General features: G+C 40.5%; 1 protein-coding gene across 2 annotated transcripts in view; it reads right to left on the bottom strand.

Moving 5' to 3' along the window:
* RASGEF1B (RasGEF domain family member 1B) overlaps positions 1-23,845 on the bottom strand; it is a 520,818-nt gene that overhangs the window by 404,643 nt on the left and 92,330 nt on the right. For both annotated transcript variants that reach the window (XM_081812257.1, XM_081812259.1), the window contains exon 2: positions 10,324-10,371. In XM_081812257.1, the coding sequence (XP_081668383.1) occupies positions 10,324-10,371 (48 nt within the window). The remainder of the gene's footprint in view (positions 1-10,323; positions 10,372-23,845) is intronic.

Below are 23,845 nucleotides of genomic sequence, written 5' to 3'. Positions count from 1 at the left end.
GAACCATGAGAGACTATGGACCTGAGAAACAAACGGGGTTTTAGAGGGGAGGGGGGAGGAGGGATTGGTTGGCCCGGTGATGGGTATTAAGGAGGGCATGTACTGCATGGAGCACTGGGTGTTATACGAAAACAATGGATCTTGGATCACTACATCAGTAACTGATGATGTATTGTATGGTGACTAACATAACATAATAAAATTAAAAAAAAAAAAAAGCTTGAAAAGCACTTAGCTCCATACCTGGCATAGGCTAAGTATTCCTAAATGCTGGCCAAATTTTAGCCTATTGGCCAACAAGATCATTTTATACATCATCGATTTTTTGGCATTAATTTCATTTATAAAATATTGCAGTAAATTTTTTTAAATCATGCCTTAAAGTATTTATCATGATTACTAAGTTTTTTAGCATCTTCTTAAACTTTGTATCTACCTTGCTCATCACATCCTAGATCTAGACCTGGTCATGACAGTGATGCTGTGATTCTGGAACCATCAGCTCAGGCAGCAGGCTCCCAGAATCTGATCATTTGCATTTTAATGTCCAGATTTTCCTTGCGACTCCTCTTTTTGTGGCCTATCGTATTTCTCCCTCCTATTTTATCCCTATATTGGTTTGTCTTGTGATCAGGTTATTGATGTTTGAGAATATATTTGTTTGCAATATTCATGTTTCGAATAATGTCTGGACTTTGAATTACATCATTATGTAGGAAGCTAGGATATTCATGTATCAGATTCCTGTCTTTAGTTCCATTTTTAAGGATAATTATTCTTAGCTTAAACAGAATGCAGAACTACTATTCTGTAAGTCAAGGGTCTGATAGGAAATGCAAGATTTATGAAACTGAATTATCTTTTACCAAAAAGTCTTAAATATCATAATACATTAGAAAAAATTCTGTTTAAACTGAAAAAAAAAACCAGTTTAAAATAATTCTTTGCTAAAGTCTAACATGTTACTAAGAGAACTTGAACCCCAATTAATAAATTTGCTAAATAGAATGTGTTCATAAGAAGACAGCTGGGGTTGATCTCAGCTAAAATATCTATATAAGGACTTAAAATGCCTCAAAAATAGAAGTAGTATAATATCCCATAGAATAGAGGTCAAAAACTCAAATATCTCTCAGGGCCATGAAAACAATAACAGGCGTAAGGTGGAGAGTATCAGGAAGACAATGGGGAAAAGTGAGGAATGTGGTGAACTGGAGGTGCCCTGCCCTGTTCAGAGGAAGGTGGTTGTTCAGCTAGGGTTGATTACTGACATTTGGAAATCCATGCTAACTTCCCAGATATTCCAATATTTTAAAACAAACCCCAAATCCAGGTATTTATGTAAAAACATATTTAAAAATATTGGTTCAGTATTTTTAAAAGTCACTCAAATGGAGTTCCAGTCCAAGATGGCAACATAGAAAGACCCTGAACTCACCTCCTCTGCAGAACACACCAAATTACACCTATTAATAGAACAATTCCTTTTGAAGAAGAACTGAGGGCTGACTAAACAGCTACTAAACAAGCTAAAGACAAGGAGAACAGCAAGAGAATAGCGAGAGAGATAGAGACACAGTAAAAAAGGGAACCCCCACTCCCAATGCAACCAACAGCAGTGGGGGAGATAGTATTGAGGGACCAGGCATAGATCCCTCTGTCCCTGGGCACAGATAAAAAACCCAGGATTTAAAATAGCAACTAGCACATAAAAGAGACAACACAAACTCTGCCAAGAAATGGAGGAGCTGCAGGAAAGCTCTCTAGGTCAGAGGGAAAATGACATGGTTTATATTCCCACCCTGATTTAAAAGCCTAGACCGAAGGGGGTGCCTGGGTGGCTCAGTCAGTTAAGCGTCTGACTCTCAATTTCACCTCAGGTCATGATCTCAGGGTCATGGGATCAAGCCCTGCTTCAGGCTCTGCACTCAGCAGGAAGTCTGCTTCTCTCTTTCTCTCTCTCTCATCCTCTCTCTCCCTCTCTATCCCTCTGCCTCCCTTCCAGCTCTCATACACATGGTCTCTCTCTCTCTCTCTCTAATAAAGAAATAAAGAAATAAAATATTAAAAAAAAAAAAAAGCCTAGACTGGAGCAGGGTCCAGACACCATAACAGGGGAGTCTAGTCCTCTCAGTTAGCTTGCAATTTTATTCACAAGCCCACCCAGCCCTAGACGTGCTGAGGCACAGAAAAAAGTCAGTTTAAAAGGGCCAAGGAACTGCAGGAACACTCTCTCTGCCTCTACCTCAAAAGCCCAGACTGGACAGGGTCTGGCCATCATAAGGGGGGCATTCAGATGCCATAACTGCAGGGTCCTGAGGCTATAACTTGTGGGTCAAATTGTCACAGAAAGTTTGCAACCTCAGCAAAGCACAAGGCCCACCAACCATCCTGTGGTGCTGGGGCACAGAAATAAGCCATGGTTTTATGGGATTTTTTGTGGGGTTTTTTTTATTTTTACTTTTTAATTTATCTTTTTAATTTTTAATTTTTTTTCTTTTTGGTTTTGTTCTTTTCTTTCTTGTTCTCTTTTTTTCTTCTTTTATTATCTTTTTACTTTTATTATTTTTTTTCTTTATTCTCCCTGTAAAAAGTCATGGTTTAAAAAAGTAACTAGCAAATACAGCCAAGCTCCAGCCAGCCAGCAAGTCACCAAGCAACCACAGTCTGCATAGGGGTCACCATATGTAAGACCATTCCTTCAACTTGAGGAGAAGTAGCAGTTTTGCCTAACCCATAGAAACAAACACAGAAAATCAAGCAAAATGAGGAGACAGAAGACTATGAACCAAAAGAAAGAAGAAAACCTCAGTAAAAGAATGAAATGAAACAGAGATAAGCAATATGCCTGATAAAGAATTTAAAGTAATGATCATAAAGATACTCACTGGGCTGGAGAAAAGAATGAAAGAACTCAGTGAGAATGTCAATAAAGAGATAGAAAATACTAAAAAAAAAAGAATCAGAGTTGAAGAATACAATAACTGAAATTAAAAAACAACACTAGAGGGAATCAACAGTAGATTAGAGGATTCAGAAGAACATATCAATGATCTGGAAGACAGGGTAATGGAAAGCACACAAGCTGAACAGCAAAAAGAGAAAAGAATTTTTTAAGATGAGGCTAGATTAAGAGATCTCTTGAACAACATCAAGCAAACAAACATTTGCATTATAGGGGTCCCAGAATAAGGAGAGAGAGATGTGTAGGAAATTTATTTGATGAAAAAATAACTGAAAACCTCCCTAACCTAGGAAGGAAAATAGACGTCCAAGTCCAAGAAGCACAGAGAGTTCCAAACAGGATAAACCCAAGCTGGTACACCACGGCACATAAGAATTAAAATGTCAAAGATTAAGATAAAGGGAGAATCTTAAAAGCATCAAAAGACAAAAAGTTACCTAGAAGGGAAAACCTATAAGGCTACCAGGTGACTTTTTAGCAGAAACTTTGCAAGCCAGAAGAGAGTGGCATGATATATTCAAAGTGCTGAAAGGGGAAAACCTACAACCGAACATACTCGGAAGGTTATCATTCAGATTTGAAGGAGAGAGTTTCCCAGACAAAACATGATGGACCTAGAGGGTATAATGCTAAGTGAAATAAGTCAGATCGAGAAAGACAAATACCATATGATTCCACTCACAAATGGAATCTTAAAAAAAATGAATAAGCAAACAAAAAGCAGAATCAGAGCTATAAATACAGAGAAAAAAACTGATGGTTTCCAGAGGTGAGGTGGGTAGAGGGTTGAGAAAAATGGGTGAAGGGGAGTGGGAGGTACAGGAGTCCAGTTTTGGAATGAATAAGTCATGGGAATAAAAAGCAGAACATAAGGAATACAGTAAATAACATTGTAATAGCAATGTAATGGTACAGATGGTAGCTACACTTGTGGTGAACACAGCACCATGTATAAACTTGTCAGATCAGGGGTGCCTGGGTGGCTCAGTTGGTTGGGCGACTGCCTTCGGCTCAGGTCATGATCCTGGAGTCCCGGGATCGAGTCCCGCATCGGGCTCCCTGCTCGGCAGGGAGCCTGCTTCTCCCTCTGACCCTCCCCCCTCTCATGTGCTCTCTCTCTCATTCTCACTCTCTCAAATAAATAAATAAATCTTTAAAAAAATAAATAAATAAATAAAAATAAATAAATAAACTTGTCAGATCCCTGAGTTGTACACCTGAAACTAATGTAACATTGTGTGCTAACTATGCTCAAATAAAAAAAATCACTTAAATGGATAAAACAAAACATACAGAACTGTGAATACCCAATCTCTGCATAGAGAATTGTCTTTGTTATAAGAAAAGAGGAAAAATAGATACATCTTCATTTTTTCCTTCTGAAATCCTATCTAGAGCATTTCTGGACCATGGAAGATTTTAAATTTATACAAATCAAAATACCTTCTTTGTTTCAGTTAATCTAAAATAAAAGACCACTTAGAGAAAGCTGTGGATACAAAATCAAAGTTTTTACTTCAGAACAGTCTGGACACAAGGGTATCCAGACCAATTCTGAGATGAAGTGCCATGAATTTTTCAGAGGTCATATTCCCTTCAATTAAGAGAAGAAATTGCATTGCATTTGGATTGCTTTATGGACCCTTTGTGACATTTCCCAGTATAACCCCCACATAGTCTCCTCCTGCTTCCAGGTTTAAGCTCATTGGTAGTCCCTTGTAGAGAGACTGTCATCCTGAAACACTGGGTTGAATTCAGGCTAGAAAAGCCCATTAGAGGACCAGCTTGAAGAGACCTACTGAAATTCAGAGAACCACAGAGGAATTGGGCAGTGACCATATTTAACATTTAACAAGGAGAGCTGTACTTGGAGGCATTATTATTTCTCATTTGCTCCAGAAATATATGGCAGAGGCTTTGAGCAATCCAGGTCAGGCCTCATCTCCCATAGCATTTATACAAATACATTTGTTCTTTGATTAAATGAATGCTTAAAATTATAGGCCTAAACCACCCTTAAAGCCAACTCTTTTGAGTTAGAGATACTAGGCTGTAACTTTAGCAAGTCTGAGCATGCATTCTATCTTTGGAATGTCTCAGGGTATTGGAAAATTAAGGGAGACAAGACAGGAATGAAGGAGACCTTTGGCCTGAGCCACAGAGGACTGAGACATGGAGGAACTACAAACTTTGGTTAGACTTAGATTGCTCTCAACCAAGGCAAGGCGGGGGGGGGAAAGGAATAAGATGAAAAGTGAAATGATTCTAATACCCATTTAATAAATGCCATCACATTAAAAGTCCATGACACACTTTCAGAGCCACAGCCTAAGGCTCCTATTTTCCAAATACTATTCAATATAACACAAGTCCAAGAGGGGGAAAAAGCATGGGACAGACAGTCCCCTGGAGCTCATGGCAATAGAATTTGACCTACATTGCTGAAATGCCCAGTTTGTCCTTCCGGGTCTTTTAAGGATACAATTCAGAAATGAGATAACTGTAAAAGTTACTGTCAGTGTGTGTGATTCACAGCCATTGATCCTTTGAACAATATTTGTCTGAAAAACTTCCCTCTTTCTAGAAAAGTAAAATAGCATTTTTAAAAAGCAAAACATAGAAATGCTAATTCAGGTGTCTTTTACTTTTGTTTTTGTTTTTCTGCAAAAAATAGTAGGCTCTCTTAGAATCCCTATTGTTGTACTCTGTAGAGATGATCTCCATCTCTTTTAAATTCATCTTGCTTGTTTTGTCATTTTTCATTTGGGCTGCATCTTCCAGAAAGCCACTGGGCATCTTTCATAGGCCATGAAAAGATAACACAGATGAAAGATAATATGGACTCCACTTCAAGGAGTCTGATTTCCTTTCCATCTCCTGCCAGGACCTTCAAGGGGAATTGCCACTACTAGAAAGCAGTGACTTTTAATGTCCCTTAAGCTAGATTCATTGTTCAGATCCTCACAGCTATGTAAAGGGCCCAAATGACTCTCTCTGATGCCAGCAGAAACACATGAGCAGACAGAATTTTAACTCTTAGACGCTCATCTTCTGGTTTTTACTTCTTAACTTGCCCAAATCTAGCTGTTCCATTAAAAACTTCTTTGTACTATTGTTACATAGTGTGTCTCTTTCCTTACATTCTTCCAAGTGGAACACAGATCATTCTCAGGGACTCAGGAGGCTCCATGCAGGAAATACACAGCCAAGAACAGGAAGGACACTTGAGAAAACACACAAATTGATATAGAAATTTGAAGACAATCAAGCAAAGGCTGTGAGTCATTTGGGAGGAAGAAAAGAAAAAAGAAAAACTGATCCAGCAATCACACTCCTCAGTATTTATCCAAATGAATGGAAGACAATTTGTTCATGCAAAAACCCACACATGAATGTTCATAGCAGCTTTATTCGTAATTGCCAAACCTTGGAAGCAACCAAGTGTCCTTCAGTAGATGAATGGATAAACAAACTGTGGCACATCCAGACAATGGACAACTGGTGTTCAGCGCTAAAATCAAATAAGCTATCAGGACATGAAAAGACATGGAAGAACATTAAATGCATATTATAAAGTGAAAGAAGCCAGTCTGAAAAGGCTACATATTGTATGATTCCAACAATGGGACATTCTGGACAGGGCAAAACAGTGGAGACTGAAAAAATCAGTAGCTGCCAGAGGTTGGGAGCAAAGACTAGAACAGGGGAAGCACAGAGGACTTTTAGGACAGTGAAACTATTGGGTATAATACTATAATGGCAGATACATGTCATACACTGTTTGAAACCCACAGAATGTTAAACACCAAGAGTAAACCCTAATGTAAACTATGGACTTCAGGTGATAATGAAGCATCAGTGTAGGTTCATCAGTGTAACAGATGTACCAGTCTGGGGCAGGACGCTGATAGTGGGAGAGGCTGTGCATGGGGGGCGGGAATTGAAAGGAGGGTGCAGAAGGGCAAAAGAACACTGCTGATGGAGACTAACGGTAGAGTTAGAAAATGAAAATAATACCACAGGAAATGTGCAAGAGCCTTTTTTAGTCTTTAGCAGGAAAAACTATAAGCTACTTCTCCAGGGACCTGAGACTAATACTGGGCTCTCTTATTGTCCATAATACGGTTTTAGAGTATGGGCTGTTTTTTCAATACACTTTTCAACATTTAGGAAGCTCTCATATATTAGGTGCCACAAAGAAGGGGGTAGAGGAAAGGCACAAATATTAACAAAACACAATTTTTGTTTGGAGGAGAGCTTATAGTTGCATGGGAAAAAGGGATATTACACTCATTAATAAGGAAGTTGGCAGGGAATGGAGTGGGAGGAAGGAGATGATCATGGGCTGAGTAGCAAAATGCCAACCTCGGTGCTTCAAATTGGAGCCCTGACTCCCTACCCACTAGATACATTCGTGACCCTAGGTCATCTAATCAGTTAATATTTCCTCCAGAATCGATCTTACAGGTAAACGATATCATTTTAGGAGAAAGGATAAGATCTTTCTACCAACCCAAAATTGTCCCCTGCTTGCTAATGCCAGAAATTCCACCCTTTCATTAGCTCTGTCACCTATTAAAATGCAAACACTCTTAGGAGAGATTAGACTTTAAGCCATATAATTCAAGTGTAACTTACTGTGAATTTATTTATCAGATCTGAAAAGATGGTTTTAATAGAAGAAAGGATATACGTTGTAAACTTAAGATCTCTGAACACCAGAGAAATGTTTGGGCAGGAGACAGAATACTTAAAACACTCCGTTACTGTAGGCTTTGGCAGTTCAATTTTCTTTCTGATTAAAATCGAATGAAGGGGCACCTGGGTGGCTTAGTCGTTAAGCGTCTGCCTTCGGCTCAGGTCATGATCCCGGGGTCCTGGGATCAAGCCCCACATCAGGCTCCCTGCCCAGCAGGAAGCCTGCTTCTCCTGCTCCCACTCCCCCTGCTTGTGTTCCTGCTCTCGCTATCTCTCTCTGTCAAATAAATTAATAAAATATTTAAAAATAAATAAATAAATAAAATCGAATGAAAACAGTGCAACCACTGAATATTTGCAAAGCAACCAGAACATTGATTTTATGTTATTTTTACTACCAATATGGTTATGAATCTTGAAAAGATACTTGGGGAGTAGAAGGTAAGTTTTGTGGAAAGGGGACAAAAGAGCTATCTATTTATTTCAGACACGCTCACTGAAATTCTACACTGGGGCAATAGAATATTCATTTGCCAAATGAACGGCTACCATGCTAGCCTGCAGGTCAGCTTCCCCTTAAAGTTCTGACCAAAACTCATATATAAGTTCTTTGGGGATACCAGGATACTTGGCACTTTTAAGCAAACAGAAAGTAAACACAGAGAGGAAATAAAGCATAAAAACAGCCTGATTTACACGGGAGGGTCCTGATCCTTTCTCGGTTAGCGATTTCTAAGGCTCTAAGGCCCTGCCTGTACCAGGTCCTGTCTCCGAATCTATCGACCATGCAAGAGCAAAAGGGCCCATAGAGCATGAGAGCACCCGGCCTGGAGCCCTTAAGTCTCACATCCCTGCACACAAACATCTTACGACCTCCCGCCAGGTGCCTAGGAACTTCCCAGCACTGCTGCCTCCCAGCCTCTCCCACTCAGTCCCTGTGTCTGGTCACTTGTTCAAGAGGTTAAGAGCATAAACTTTGGAGCCAGGTTGGCTGGGTTTCATTTCTGACCCTGCCTCACCCTAGATGGGAGAGGATTAAATAAGTGCTCATAGGGGCGCCTGGATGGCTCAGTCGGTTAAGCATCTGCCTTCGGCTCAGGTCATGATCCCGGGGTCCTGGGATTGGGCCCCACATCGGGCTCCCTGCTCAACGGGAAGCCTGCTTCTCCCTCTCCCTCTGCTGCTCCCCCTGCTTGTGCTTGCTCTCTCCCTCTCTCTCTGTCAAGTAAATAAAAATCTTTTTAAAAAAATAAAATAAATAAATAAGTGCTCATAACTGTTCCTGGAGCAGTGTTTGCTCTACGGGTGTTCGCTGTTATGAGCTGGTAAGTTTGAAGCGGGGCTGGAACCCGTGTCTGCCCATCTTCTTCCCAAACAATATGATGTTCCGCTAATAAAAATAGCTCCTATGTTCTTAGGCACTGGGCTTAGAGCTTTCACAGATGTTACCTCTTTTAATCTCCTTAAGCACCTCTTAGATGCTTTGCATTCTTGAAGTGTTTTTTTCTCTAACAATTGACATCAAGAAAGGTATTCCTAGTTAATACGTCCATTATCCTAAAAGGTTAGGCAACTACTCCAACAGGCTCAAACATCGACATTAGAATAATAATTTTGGGGGGCGCCTGGGTGGCTCAGTCATTAAGCGTCTGCCCTCGGTTCAGGTCATGGTCCCAGGGTCCTGGGATCGAGCCCCGCATTGGGCTCCCTCCTCAGCGGGAAGCCTGCTTCTCCCTCTCCCACTCCCCCTGCTTGTGTTTCCTCTCTTGCTGTGTCTCTCTCTGTCAAATAAATAAATAAAATCTTTAAAAAAAAAAAAAGAAGAAGAATTTTTTAACAGGAGCTTCTCCAAATTCTAATAAATCTATTTATATCACTGCCCTATGTGTCACCAGGAATTAACATAATTTAAATATATGTAAATGTGTGTGTATGTGTCTGTGTCTATCTGGGGATTAAGATTTTGGAATTTCAAATTTTCTACCGTTCTGTGTATCTAAAGGACCAATCAAATAATATAGGATTTTAAAAATGAAGTGCCTATTTTGTGCTAGGCATTAGGATATAAGTGTTGTCACAAATGTTATCTCATCCCATTTTATCCTTAAAATATACTACTCTAGTAGGTACAGTCATCTTCTTGGTACAAATATGTCCAAGGTCACATAGCTAGTAAAGTAACAGAACCAGGAATTGAAACCAATTCTAACTCAGAACTCATGTTTTAGCCAATTCACCATGGGTCATAGGTGAGGGTCATTCTCCATAGCAGATCCTGAGAGAATAAAGTTTAGTGAAAACAGGAACTGAGATAGAAGCAAATTCCTTTACTTAAAAAGTAAAGGGCTTAAAAAATATGAGCACTGAATCTGGTACATTATCTTCTGACCTTGCTTTCAGAATTGCTTGTAAGCCCTGGGAAATTCTCAGCTTCTGTCACTGGGTTTCCAGAATCTCTCTCATTCCATTTCATTTCAAGGATTTCTTCTCCCATTTCAGTTTTGCTATTGTAGAAACAAAGTAAATGAAAATCCCAAAATGCCTTATTTCTGGGAGTATCCTTACCTTCCCAAAACAAGTCATTCTCTTTGAAAAAAATAAAAGCATCCGCCAAAATAATGATATTTTAAAGGAACAATGTAGAGGGGAAGAAAACATACCTTTTGCTTCGTGCTTGATTTCAGGCCAACTCGGGAGTGACTTTTGGACTAGAGGAAAAATGAGAAAGAAATCTATGAAGAACACAGTATAGAGTAGGACCTATTTTGAAGTCATTTCTTCTAGAAGGCGGAAGTCTTAAGTTAAAATCCTTTTCCCTATCTTTCCTTCACAGCCTCCAGAAATCTAAGAATGGGAAGCACAGCATAGACTCCAGTGTTGAATTTTACATACGGAACAGAAGACTGCTGAAGTCCTAGAGCTGAGAATGTAAAGACGCACCTACGCTTTGTCAACGCCTTGCTCATACTTACTGATTCAGCAGCTTTCTTAGAGGACACCGCAGAAACCACACACTGCAGCACAGGAGAAATTACCTCCAGCTATAATAAGACAGAGGGAAAAGGGGGAGAAATGAATAAAAGAAAAGGTCTGAAAGAAAGATGAGAAGAAGAGGGAAACAAAGGCTCTGTAAAATGGAAAAAGACAAAACAGGAGCAGAATGAGGAAAAAAGCACATTTATGGCAAGATTTCCCACTGCATTTCTAAAGGGCAGAATTTAATCTCTGCTAATTTCAATACATCTTCATTAGACTGAAACAAAGCTCTCAAAAACATTAGTTTTTATAGAAGGCTTTTTGTTTTCCAATTTGTTCATGATTATCTAACCTTATTTGGAACTAGGAAAGGTAAAACAGGGATTACTCTATGCATGAGCATAGTTTGGTATAGAATACCAATATGATTTTTCTCCCAAGGAGAAAAAAGCAAAAGTCAAGCCATGTTTAGCATTCAGATAGTGAATATATTTGTTTCCAAGTGTACCATGAATCAAAGTTAACTCTAAACCAATTACCACAACATAGCTAGAAAAATGTCTAATTCGGTATCCTCAAACTATTGGATCTCAGGATCCCTATACACTCTTAAAAATTACTGGGGCTCCCAAAAAGCCTTTTTTAATTGGGTTATATGCATAGGTATACATTGTATTAGAAATTGGGGGCGCCTGGGTGGCTCAGTTGGTTAAGCGACTGCCTTCGGCTCAGGTCATGATCCCAGGGTCCTGGGATCGAGTCCCGCATCGGGCTCCCTGCTCTGCGGGAAGCCTGCTTCTCCCTCTCCCACTCCCCCTGCTTGTGTTCCCTCTCTCGCTGTGTCGCTCTCTGTCAAATAAATAAATAAAATCTTTAAAAAAAAAAATTGGAACTGAGAAATTTTTCTAAATAGGTATTTATCAATTCATTTTAAAATAGCAATGACAAACCCATTCCATGCTACATAAAATACATTTATGTTTTTCATATATATCCCTAAACACAAAAAATAAGTCAGAAAATGGCATGTTTTTATATTTTTGCAAATCTCTAATGTTTAGTTTATATAGAAGACAGCTAGATCCTCATATTTGCCTCTGCATTTAATCTACTTCGATATATTTTGGTTGAAGTAAATAAAGAAAATTCAGCCTCACTTAGATATGTGGTTGAAAAGGGAAAGAGCATTTGTAATAATCCTTTCAGATAATTGTGAATGTTCTTCTCTGATAATATGGCAAAACTTGACAATTAGAGTTTCTTAAATGTTGGTTGCAATGAGAATCTGAAATCATAATAAACTGCTACATAAAAATGTGTTGGTCTATCTCACACTTTGAATAGATCTTCCCCCCCACACACACACACATGATTTTGTAGCATCATGCATTGGTCATTTGGCAAATAGTGGTTCCATGAATTATGCTGGATTCCCAAATATTGACACATTTCATTACATAATATGAAAAAAAATCACATTTGTTAATCACCAACCTCACTAGAAAAATCTTCAAATGTTGGTAAGCTATCATGTTCACAGTAACAGAAGTTTTCCAAAATTCCAATTTTCACTTGAAAGCTTGAATTCTATCATGGGCATCAAACACTGTCAGTCGCTTTTCACAAAGTGACAGGCTCACTTCATTCATTTCTGTGAACACGTCTGCCAGCTACATGAGTCTGAATAACCACAGTTCATCTATCACTTGTTCTTTGAAGTTAAAATGGTATTTCATGGGGGTAAAAAAAAGAGGCTAATTTGGCTCACAATTCAATCTTATAATCCTGCTTTTCTTCAAAATAGCCACCACAAGTTTGTGTGCAGAAGTGCTTTTATGCATACCTCCCATTTGTCATCTATATTACTAAAAAAAGGGATACTCAAAGGTTGAAATTTAGCAAACCTAATCATTTTTACCAGCAAGGGCATTTTTAAGGGGAACTGGCATTTTCTTTCCTTCGGTGCAAATGCACAGTGGGGCAGTCATATAATGGCTACAGGTACAGCTTGGTGCCGCTGCCTTAATTCCTGCTGAGGCACCCACAGTTTCAGCCACCACTGCTCTTGCACGATCCGTGCAGATGTCGTCCAGTTAAAAAAAAAATAAAAGGAAAGGCCATCTTAGAATTACTTAGGAAGAGACTTTTGGCTTCATATTTCCTTCAAAAACCACCATTCTTAGTCGTTAAAGCAGCTGAGTCCATAGTAATTAGACTCTCCTACAGTCCAAGAAATGGAGCTTCAGAGGAAGAGAGCCAAGGAAAAGCAAGTTGTCATTGTCCCTACCTTCTTCCTGCTGCCTTAGAGGAGGGAGACATAGAGACTAATCAGGAATAAGCTTCCTTCCAATGGCCAGGAGCCAGAATGGGGAGGGAACTTGATCATAAATCGGTAGTGTTCATCTTACACTTATTTATATAGTGTTTTGAAATCCATCTAGACTATTATGGGCTGAATTGCCTCCCTCCAAATTCACATGTTGAAGTCCCAACTCTCAGTGCCTTAGAATGTGACTGTATTTGGAGACAGGGCCTTTAAAGAGGTAAATCAGATAAAATGACGTTCAGTGGGTGGGCCCTAATCCTATATGACTGAGGTACTTATAAGAAGAATAGATTAAGACACAGACAACACTCATGAACAGAGCAAACCATGTAAAGACAAGGAAGATGACAAAAATCTAAAAAATGGAGGTCCAGCAAAACCAAATCCTGACTCAAAAGGGGTCATTAACATCACATTCATTGTCAACCATATACATCCTAAGGCAGAATGTCTGCATCAGTGGTTCTCAAACCTCAGAGTTCATACAGACCATTTTGGGGACTGTTAACCATGCAATTTGCCAAACCCCAACTCCAGAAATTCCAACTCAGAAAGTCTGGGTGGCCCCCAGGACTGTGCATGTTAATGAGCACCCCAGGGAATTCAAATAGATATATGGTACACAATCTACAATTTGAGGATGACTTGCCTGCCAAGGACAGCAGTAACTTGGGATGAGAAGTAAGAAAATACAGAAATTGGCATGAATTCTCTCTCATTTTCTCTTTGAAGAATCCAAATGCATGAATCTCTTTTTCCTTTCCCTTTTAAATGCCTGGTGTTAAAATTCTTAATTTGATTGAACCAGTGGGTGGGCAAGGATAATGGAAACAGGCTGAATGTTGGTAAATTACTCAAGCTAGTCCAAAAGTAAATCTGCAACAGTTCTTCAACCTCTCCAATTTAAAAACATGAGCAAACAAATTCTGTGTTTGTTTATATTTTTAGGAATTTAGAAATTGGGTTTCAATATCATATTCAATGCAATACACCTCCATGATTATAGCCTTCATACTCAACTCAGTCATGAGAGTAAACCTGAGCTAAAGGATAAGACTTCCACTTACAAAGGGGATTGATTAAAAGTTGTGATGTTTAATTTTACGTGTCAGTTTGACAGGGCTAGGAGATGTCCAGATAGCTGGTAAAATATTATTTCTGGGTGTATCTGTGTGGGTGTTTGTAGAAGAGATTAGCATTTCATTCAGTTGACTGAGAAAAGAGATCCACCCTCACCAGTGGGAGGGGGAGGGGGCATCTTCCAATCCTTTGGGCACCTAAATAAAACAAAAAGGAGAAGGAAGGACAAATTATGTCTCTTTTCGTGAGCTGGGATATCCATCTTTTTGTGTCCTCAGACACTGGAGCCATGGTTCTCAGACCTTCCACCAGTGGTCCACCAGTTCTTGGGCCTTCAAACCCGAACTGACCTCTATCACCAACTTTCCTGGTTTTCCATCTTGCAGATAGCAGATTGTGGGATTTTTTGGATTCCAAAACTGCATGAGCCAATTTCTTTAATAAGTCAATCTCTCTCTCTCTCTCTCTCTCTCTCTCTCTCTCTCCGTCTGTCTGTGTGTGTGTGTGTGTTTATATCCTATTGGTTCTACTTCTCTGGAGAACCCTGACTAATATAAAAGCCAATCCAATTGCAGAGAAATAACATTTTCATTTGACATTAAATGAGTTCTTGCATCTCCCCTGGTAAATGTCTTATCTAGACAGAATGGTGGTTGGGCCTAGTAAAAGATCACCTGCATTACACATCTTATACTATACATGCGGTCCTCCATTTACAAACTTGTAACCTTCTAAAAATTTCTTTCATTAGTTAGGTATTAAGGACTTAGAACTCATTTTCCCCATAGAAATAATTTTATAGACTACAACACAAAGGCCTATTTAATGTTGAATATAACTAAGATGCTATGCAATTTCAATAAAAAAATATACTATCACAATAGTAACAATTATACAAATAAGAAAAATAATAAAATCAATTAAGAAACTATTTTGTTTTTTCCATTAACATTATCTTGAAAAATTGTATGAATCCAAAAGCAGATTTAATTTGAAGGGGATGGGGACTAAGGTAGAAATCCCAGAATTCTGAAGAGCCTTGTCAGAAATTTTAAGATATGCTATTCACTGCTAATATATCTGATGCCCTCACCCTCCCCACCCAAGCAGATTGTTTCACTTTTCTTGATTTAAGTGCATCCCCGGCATTTCTCTGATCTTCAGCAGCTATGAATGGGGCTCACTCAGGACTAGTAAGTGGTGAAGAAGCAGAAGAACAAAGTAGAGTTCACCCAGGCCAGCCCTCGCTAAGGACTACTGCTTGTTGTTGCCTGTGCCCCAGCTTGAAAAACACAGAAATGGGGGGAGATAATCAAAAGGGGGAAAAACTTGTTTTTCTCAAACACCTGAGTAAAAATCAGAAAAGAGAGAATAGAGCAAGAAAGAAAAATAAAGAAGAAACTAAAATAAAAATAATAACACACAGCAACAAATCACGTTTTTGAGCACTTACAATGTGTCCCCACCATACTGTCCAACTTATGTTTTACAAGATACTCATAACAGGGCTAAGAAATAAGTATAATTATATTATTATCTCAATTTTATAGGTCAGAAGACTGAGGCATAGAAAGCAAAGTCATATTGCTGATATGTGGTAGAACCAACTCCTGAACTTGTCTGTCTGATTCATGGTCTTAAACACTATACCATTTATATGAGAAAATTGCCTGAGAAAGCATTAGCAGAGTTCAGAGCAATGAAAATCACAGGACACACAGAAACTGTATTGCATGAGTAATTGCTTCAAGAGGAAGAAAGGATGTCATGGAAAAGACGTGGTAGATCAGAAATTTACCCAAGTCGTACTTGAGCTGGCATCAGTGGCCAAGAACCCCAGGATTGTTCTTTGGAGCCAGCAAATGGCAAGAAGGGAAGAAGAGGAGAGGAGTTTTGCGGTGAGGTGGGTTGGGGAAAGGTTATTATGCAATGGGCACTACAAATGCAAAACAGATTCACAAGTTAGGCACATTAGGCGTGCCTAACTTGGGGACCACCTGCATGGTATTTTATTGTAAACTTCAAGACACTTAAATGAAAATAGCCTACCTAATAAGGCTAACCCTCCACCCCCACACACATACCCATACACTAAAAAAGAGGCAACAGCAGGAAAAAAACTTTATAAAAGAAATCCAGAATCTTCTTCTACAACCAAATTATTCTAGCCTATCTGGAATTCTGACCTTAACTCGGATAAGTCAGTGTTAATTAAAAGTGTGTTCTAGAAAGTTACTGCAAAGTTGAAAACAGTGAGGGGTGAATGTGACTATTTATGAAAATGAGCACTCTGGCATCTAAGTTTGCAGCTGTGACTGAGGACATTGCATGCGGGACTTTAATGGAAACCAAAAGGGAATTTAAGTGACCCTTCTTAGCAAATATGACCTATTTTCCCTGCCCACATTGGGAAGGGGGCCCCAGTATATGATTCCTCTGCTACCTCTAGCAGAATTAGGAAATGTTTTAATTTGCTCTACTAACATTAAGAATTCAATTTAAGCCCCAGGATGAAACTGACAAGGGAGCACTCTTAAATATGGACTCTGGTCTGAGTTCCTGTAATTGGAGCTGCAGGGTAATTTAATGGGATCACTCTGCAAATGGGGTGCTTAGCAACCCAATAACTCATGGGAGTACTTGCCTGCTCTTTTAGCAGGCTGTACTCAGAAGTGTCACCCCATGTTCGGAGACTGGAACAAGGGACACCTCTGAACTGATGTGACATGAGGAAAGTCTACTTCGTGTCCTCGTCTGTGCTTGCTTTCCAGAACAACACAAGAAGAAGTGGCTGAAATGGGAAGTTTCCAGAAATAAGAATGTTTGCCACTTAAGATTTTTCTAGTGATAATGGTGCAGTCAAGACTGCACGGTCTTGGGGCACCTGGGTGGCTCAGTTGGTTAAGTAACTGCCTTCGGCTCAGGTCATGATCCTGGAGTCCCGGGATCGAGTCCCACATCGGGCTCCCTGCTCAGCGGGGAGTCTGCTTCTCCCTCTGACCCTCCCCGCTCTCACGCTCTCTGTCTCCCATTCTGTCTCTCAGATAAATAAATAAAAAATCTTTAAAAAAAAAAAGACTGCACGGTCTTGAAAGAAGATAATGCCCTGACCTCTGGGTTGTTTTTTTATTCGATCCTCTTTGGAAGAAATCACAAAGACAGTTTAATTCAAAAGGCCAAGGACATTCTGAACGGTGACTTTCATAACATAGGGCTACCACCTCCTTAATTGAAGGTGAGGAAAAGTGTCTGACTCTCCAACATAAATGTAAGGAGTCCTTCCTTTTTAGAGGAGTATCTGTGTAAAAGACTGGGACGAAATGCCTCTCTGGTCAATGAGCTGCCACTCTGATTTTATTCTCTTTCCACACCTTGGGTCATTTGACAGCTGTGGACCCAATCCTGCCTGTGGGGGAGATGACTGGATGTTCTAATCGGGGAGCAGTGGCCGATCAGCATCAGTTGCTGTGGACATCTCCCGTTACTGTTTTGCCCTTCTTTCTGCTAATAGTGCGATAACCCCGTATCAGTCAGGCTCAGGGAGGAAACAGGGAGCACCCTGGAGAGGGTTTAACGAAGGGATGTTGTACAGAGGTGTAGACAGGATTAAGGGAAACTAGTAAGGGATGGGGACTCACTCCAGGCTAACAGCAGTAGCAAGTGATTATCACCACTGGCCCCACACGGCCCAGGGGAGGGTTTTGCACCATCAGGGAGAGCTGCAGACATCAGAGAGGGCTGTGCTGAAGCCCACCACTGCCAGACTGCAGCCCAGCCAGCAAGGAGCCAGACAACTTAGCCCTTCACCTTCCCATCACCTGCTGCCGCTGATCATTGCAAACCCAAGTGGAAACCAGAACACAAGGGAGTGAGGGTCTGTAGAGATCAGCCTTCCGGTGAATAGCAGGAAGAAGAAAGTAGAGAGTGGATCTGGAGGGACTGTGGGACATCTCCAGCATCAGCACTTCAGTCTTTTGTTAGCAGATATCACCCCCCATTCCTTTCTCTCTGTAATTAGTATTTTGCACTGAAACCACACATATATCCATTCTTCATAGTCATCAACTTTCAGTTTGTGTCACTTGGAACTCATGGTTCCCTGGTTTAATTTAGTGGGCATTAACCTGTTATTATCCTTGTTTATTTTGAAGCTCACATCGTCCCATGTGTGGCCAGGGGGAGCCCTTTACACTGCCCCTGAGTCCTTCTGGCAGATCCCTCTCATTCTCTAGCCCTTCCTTGCTTTCATGTACAAAATATTCCAGGCTCATCTTGTGCCTTCCCTGCCCCAGCCCCACAATCATCCATTTCCCCAGGCTTCTTTTAGTGAAGAACGGTATCTAGAAACATAAGTAGGTAGGTAGGTGGGTGGGTAGGTAGATACTGATAAAAATACATATACGTATATACATACACACACACCACTACTGCGTATACATACACATTTACATTTATATTTATTTCTCCATCTATCTATCTATAACTACCTACTTATCATAGAGAAAGACAGCAACAGTCAAATCCCAATCCAGTCTGACAGGGTTGCTTTTATTTTTCTCCCTTGCCTATCTGTAACACATATCTCTCACACTGAGAACCTGGCTCCCCTGTGAAAGCCCTCCATACCACGTCTGGGCTCGGACACCTCTTCCCAAGCCCTCCACCCCACAGGAAGAGCCTCCTCACCTTTTTCAGGCTCTGACACCTCGTTCTGAGATATCTTCTTTCATGGGCACCCTCCTCACCCCACTTGCGCTCCGTGCCAGGCCCTCCACTGTGGACATTCTCCTCATCCTGCCTGGTCTCCAACAACCTGTACTGGATGAATACTCTCCTCACCTCACACAGGCTTTGACACAATACACTGAGCAGCCCTTCTCCCTGGATGCTCTGGTTACCCCCCACCTTGGACTCTGATGCCCTGCAAAGCCCACCCTGCTGCTGGAATGCCCTCCTTACCCCAAATGGGATTCATCACTCCCACGTGGACACCCTTCTCACCCCCAATGGGCTCGAACACTCTGCTCTGTGCCACCACAGCTTCCCACCCCTGCCCCCAGCAAAGACCCCTAGCTTGCTAAATTCCACTTACTGGCTTTTTGGATGAAACAGTTCAGGAAGAGAGAGGAAAAGAAGGGGGGGGAGGAAAAGAAAGAGGAAGAAGGAGCGTTAAGTTGATAGAATATAAACCAAGGAGGCTTAGTGGCTATATCACTACCATCACGGAGAACTGTCTAAGGATGACAGCAATACAGGGGAAAGCAGAGTCAAGAGTTGCCCAGAGACAGATTTCCAACATCATTAGAACATCTGGGTCCAACCATGCCTTAAGTCATGTATACTACTACCTTTTCATTTGTAAAGCAATCAATTAAATTTTATGCTCAAGCTAGGTTGAGTTGGGATTTCTGTCGCTGGCAATTGGAAAAGTCTTTATAATACATAGAGTTACTCTAGCTGTTAATCCAATTCTTATATTGTGTGCCATAATTCTAATGACTGACTGGGCATCAGAAATACACCTAATACTAAGTCCCTATCCTGTATCCCAATTCAAATAACTGGATTCTCACCTCAATAACAACATATCCACCATACTATGCGCAGGATCACATCTTTGTATTCCTATGCTTTAAGCAGCGCCTGGCTACTTGCATGTACTCCATAAACACTTGCTGACGCTGGCATGAGGCTATACCTTGCTCTTTACAGGCCCCACTACACAATGAGGTCATGTCCCTTAATCTGAAGCTGGATATCTGGAACTCTATGACCTTAGAATGCACACAGACATCCTAAGGCGAGCCACCTGCTTGCATATTTGGAAGTGTTACGTATTCTCCCGACAATCGTGGTGAAAACTCACACTACTGTGCTCTTCTAAGTGCCGTGAGCTTTACATACAGTATCTCACTTAATCCTCACAAAAAGCCAAGAGTATAGGTACTATAATTGTCACTCCCATATTAGAAAGAAAACCAAAGCTCAAAGAGGTTACCTGATTTGCCAAAGACACCCATCTGGTCAGTGTCTGTGCCAGGATTTGAACTCAGACCAGCCTGTCTTCAAAGATGCCTTTCTCTTTTCCTTTCACATCATCTCTGATTTTTTTTTTTTAATTTTCAATTGTGGCAAAATACACATAACATAAAATTGACCATATCACCCATTTTTAAGTGTACAGTTCAGTAATGGTAACTGCATTCACACTGTTACTCAACCAGTCTCCGGAACTTTTCATCTTGCAAATCTGAAACTCTGTCCCCATTAAACAACTCCCCATTCCCCACTCCCCCCAGCCCCTGGCAACCATCATTCTACTCTGTCTCTGAATTTGACTGATCTAGGAACCTCATATAAGTGGAGTCATGCAGCATCCGTCCTTTTGTGACCGCCTCATCTCGTTTGCCATAATGTCGGCGGGGTTCATCTATGCGGCGGCACATGTCAGGACTGCCTTCCTTTTTAAGGCTGAGTAATATTCTGCTGTATGCATACACCGCATTTTGCTTATCCATTCATCCATTGTTGGACACCTGGGTTGCTTTCAAAAGCCGCCCTTCTCAACCACGACATTTAATCATCTCCCACACGCTTTGCTGTCTGCTTTCTGCATTTAGACCCTCTTCCAGGACTGCCTTATCTCCACCTGGGTGCTCTGGTCTGCCTACCTGCCTTGTTCTTTCTTCCCACAGAGAGCTCTTGCCTCTACCTGGCCCCTTAGCACCTGTTCAGCCCCGGGGTAGGGGAGAAGGGCTGTAGCTGTATGCTCCAGTTTCTTCCTGTCTACCCTGTTTGCCGTGGCTCACTGCTCCACGCCAGCCCTCTCGTGAACCATGTCAGCTACAAAGAACAGGATTTCTAAGGAGTGGTACTCCCTGGCATACAAATTACTTGGGAGATGAATCCTTCCTATCTCTTTTGAACATCCCTTTCAGGCATGCTGCTGACTGACGCTGGGAAGCTCCGATTACTATTAATAACTCTACAGTAGAGAAGGGAAAAAGGAGCTGTGCTCAAGATAAAACAACGATGAACTCAGTGAACGAGTAAGGCCGAGACAAATGACAATAATATATTCTGGATCCGTATGTCTCCAAAGCTAATTAACGTGTAGAAGCCTAATACTGAACATTCTCTAAAAACGCAATGCCACAAGGAAAACACTAATAAAGACCAGATATTTTCACATGATAAATTCCAAGGCAAGGGTTGTGTCTTACAGGTCTTCATTTACAGCTCCCTGAAAGCACACAGTAGGCACTTATTCATTCATTTGACACGTTTTCAAGTTTCTGTTCTAAAACAGGCATAGGCTTAATGCTGAGGATACAGTGGTGAATCAGACAAAGGCCAGCCTTCGGGAAGGAAGTCAGACAAGTAAACAAGCCATTACTATAGTGCAGCTGGTCTATTGATCCCGGTAATCTAGCAGTTATAAAATTAACAAAACTCCAAAAGAAGGAACTCCTTTTTCAGTTTGCAACTCTCTATTAGCTACTTTGTAGCTAGAGAAAGTGACATGGTGCAGGAGAGGCCATCATTTTATTTGCCACCACAAGAGAGGATTGTGATTACTTAAAGAGCATTTAGAAATTCACCTCCTGTCCCCATCAACCCATCCCCCATCCTACATCCTTGAAAGAGCTTTATTTTTTCTCTATGGTTCCAGGCTCTCATCCTTGTCTGTACCTTCATCCCACTGAACATAAAGAATACCACAGCCCTCAAGTGTCAGAAATGGTGCCTGAGGGCCCTGGGAGGTCTTTTCAATTTCTTCTCTCCAGGGTTCAGGGAGCCAAAGCATGAACAAGAACAGAGAACCCTCACAGCTTATCAGACCGAAGAGTCTACACATTCACTCAAACATCCATGCATCCCCACATTCTACAAGTAGTTACTGAACCTACTCTGTGCCAGATGCTCTTAGGGACACGGTGCTGGACAGAATCACTACAATTACTATAGGCCTTCATGGGCTATGAAGTCACCATTAAGCCCTGCCTAAACCCCAAGCATTATGAAGTATATCCCCTCTAGAGTATGATAAATCTTGAAATTGTTTTCTTCATGCGGGACTATGCTTTGATCTTTATGCTTTTCACTTGGTATTTATCTTATTAGATGGTTTAGACTGATTTTTCCTCCAAATTGCTAACTAGTCATTTCAACAATATTTATAGGGGGAAAAAAATCTGCCCTTTGCCACTGTTTTTATGTTATCTCTGGAATCATACAGTTAAAAAAATTTTTATGTGAAAGGGCCAAGGTTTTGTGAAATACTTCCCAATGCCTTTCTTTCAGGATAATCCAGTTTCTTTTCCTGCTGTCCCTGGGGAAGGGACAGGGAAAGGCATATTTAAGGCTTTTCCACCCCTAGTTCCAGCGAAGACTAACAGCAGGATGATACTACTTATAGGCATTTTTTACATATGCATCATATGAAATATACACACATACATAAAACCACAAAAGAATAATGTATTTCTCAATCTGTGGATGAGTACTAAAATATTTTAACTATTATAGCTCTTTTTGCTTTAAAATCTGATAGAAATAGACTCTCAAATGTACTTCTACAGAATCTCCTTTGTAAATTCTATTTATTCAGATAAACTCTTTTCTCTATCCCAATCAGATTTTAATTGCTCTTGTATTAAGTCTATAAATCACTGCAATTTGAGGAAATCTTTACATGATCTAGTCTTCCCACCTGGGAGATATTTACTTTTAATGAACTCAGGCAATAAGGCTTCCAAAAGTCATTCTTCAATTCCAGAATCCCTGAGCACAGCCAGCCTGACCTGCCTCCACACATAGCATCATCACAAACACACTGAGCTGGTTCCAGTAGCAAAATCACAGAGTCTAAATGAATAAAGAAAATGTCATATATATAGATATATAGTAATATTATTCAGCGATAAAAAAGAAGGAAACCCTGCCATTTGTAACAACATGGATGGACCTTGAGGGTATTACGCTAAGTGAAATAAGTCAAACACAGAAAGATAAATACTGTATGATCTCACTATTATATGTGGAATCTAAACAAAAGCAAACAAAAAAATAAATAAATAAAACCCAGAGCTCACAAATACAGAGAACAGATTAATGGTTGCCAGAGTCGGTGGGGAGAATGGGTGAAGGTGGTTAAAAAGTACAAACTTCCAACTATAAAATAACTCATGGGATGTAACGTACAACATAATGACTATAGTTAATAATGTACTGCATATTTGAAAGATGCTAAGAGAGTAGATCTTGAAAAGTTTTCATTACAAGAAAAAAAACTGTAATGATGTATGGTGATATATGTTGGTTTTTTGTGTGTGTTTTTTTTATTCTGTTATGTTAATCACCATACATTACATCATTAGTTTTTGATGTAGTGTTCCATGATTCATTGTTTCTGTGTAACACCCAGTGTTCCATTCAGTACGTGCCCTCTTTAATACCCATCACCAGGCTAACCAATCCCCCCATCCCTCTAGAACCCTCAGTTTGTTTCTCAGAGTCCATAGTCTCTCATGGTTAGTCTCCCCCTCCGATTTCCCCCCCTTCATTTTTCCCTACCTGCTATCTTCTTCTTCTTTTTTTTTTTTTTAACATATAATGTATTATTTGTTTCAGAGGTACAGGTCTGTGATTCATCAGTCTTACACAATTCACAGCACTCACCATAGCACATACCCTCCCCAATGTCTGTCACCCAGCCACCCCATCCCTCCCACCCCCCACCACTCCAGCAACACTCAGTTTGTTTCCTGAGATTAAGAATTCCTCATATCAGTAAGGTC

Source organism: Leptonychotes weddellii, chromosome 2 (assembly GCF_054177405.1).
Source record: "Leptonychotes weddellii isolate Sample4059 chromosome 2, ASM5417740v2, whole genome shotgun sequence".
Lineage (NCBI taxonomy): Eukaryota > Metazoa > Chordata > Mammalia > Carnivora > Phocidae > Leptonychotes > Leptonychotes weddellii.
The sequence above is the reverse complement of the archived record's forward strand: the minus strand, read 5'-3'. Positions and strand labels throughout refer to the sequence as shown.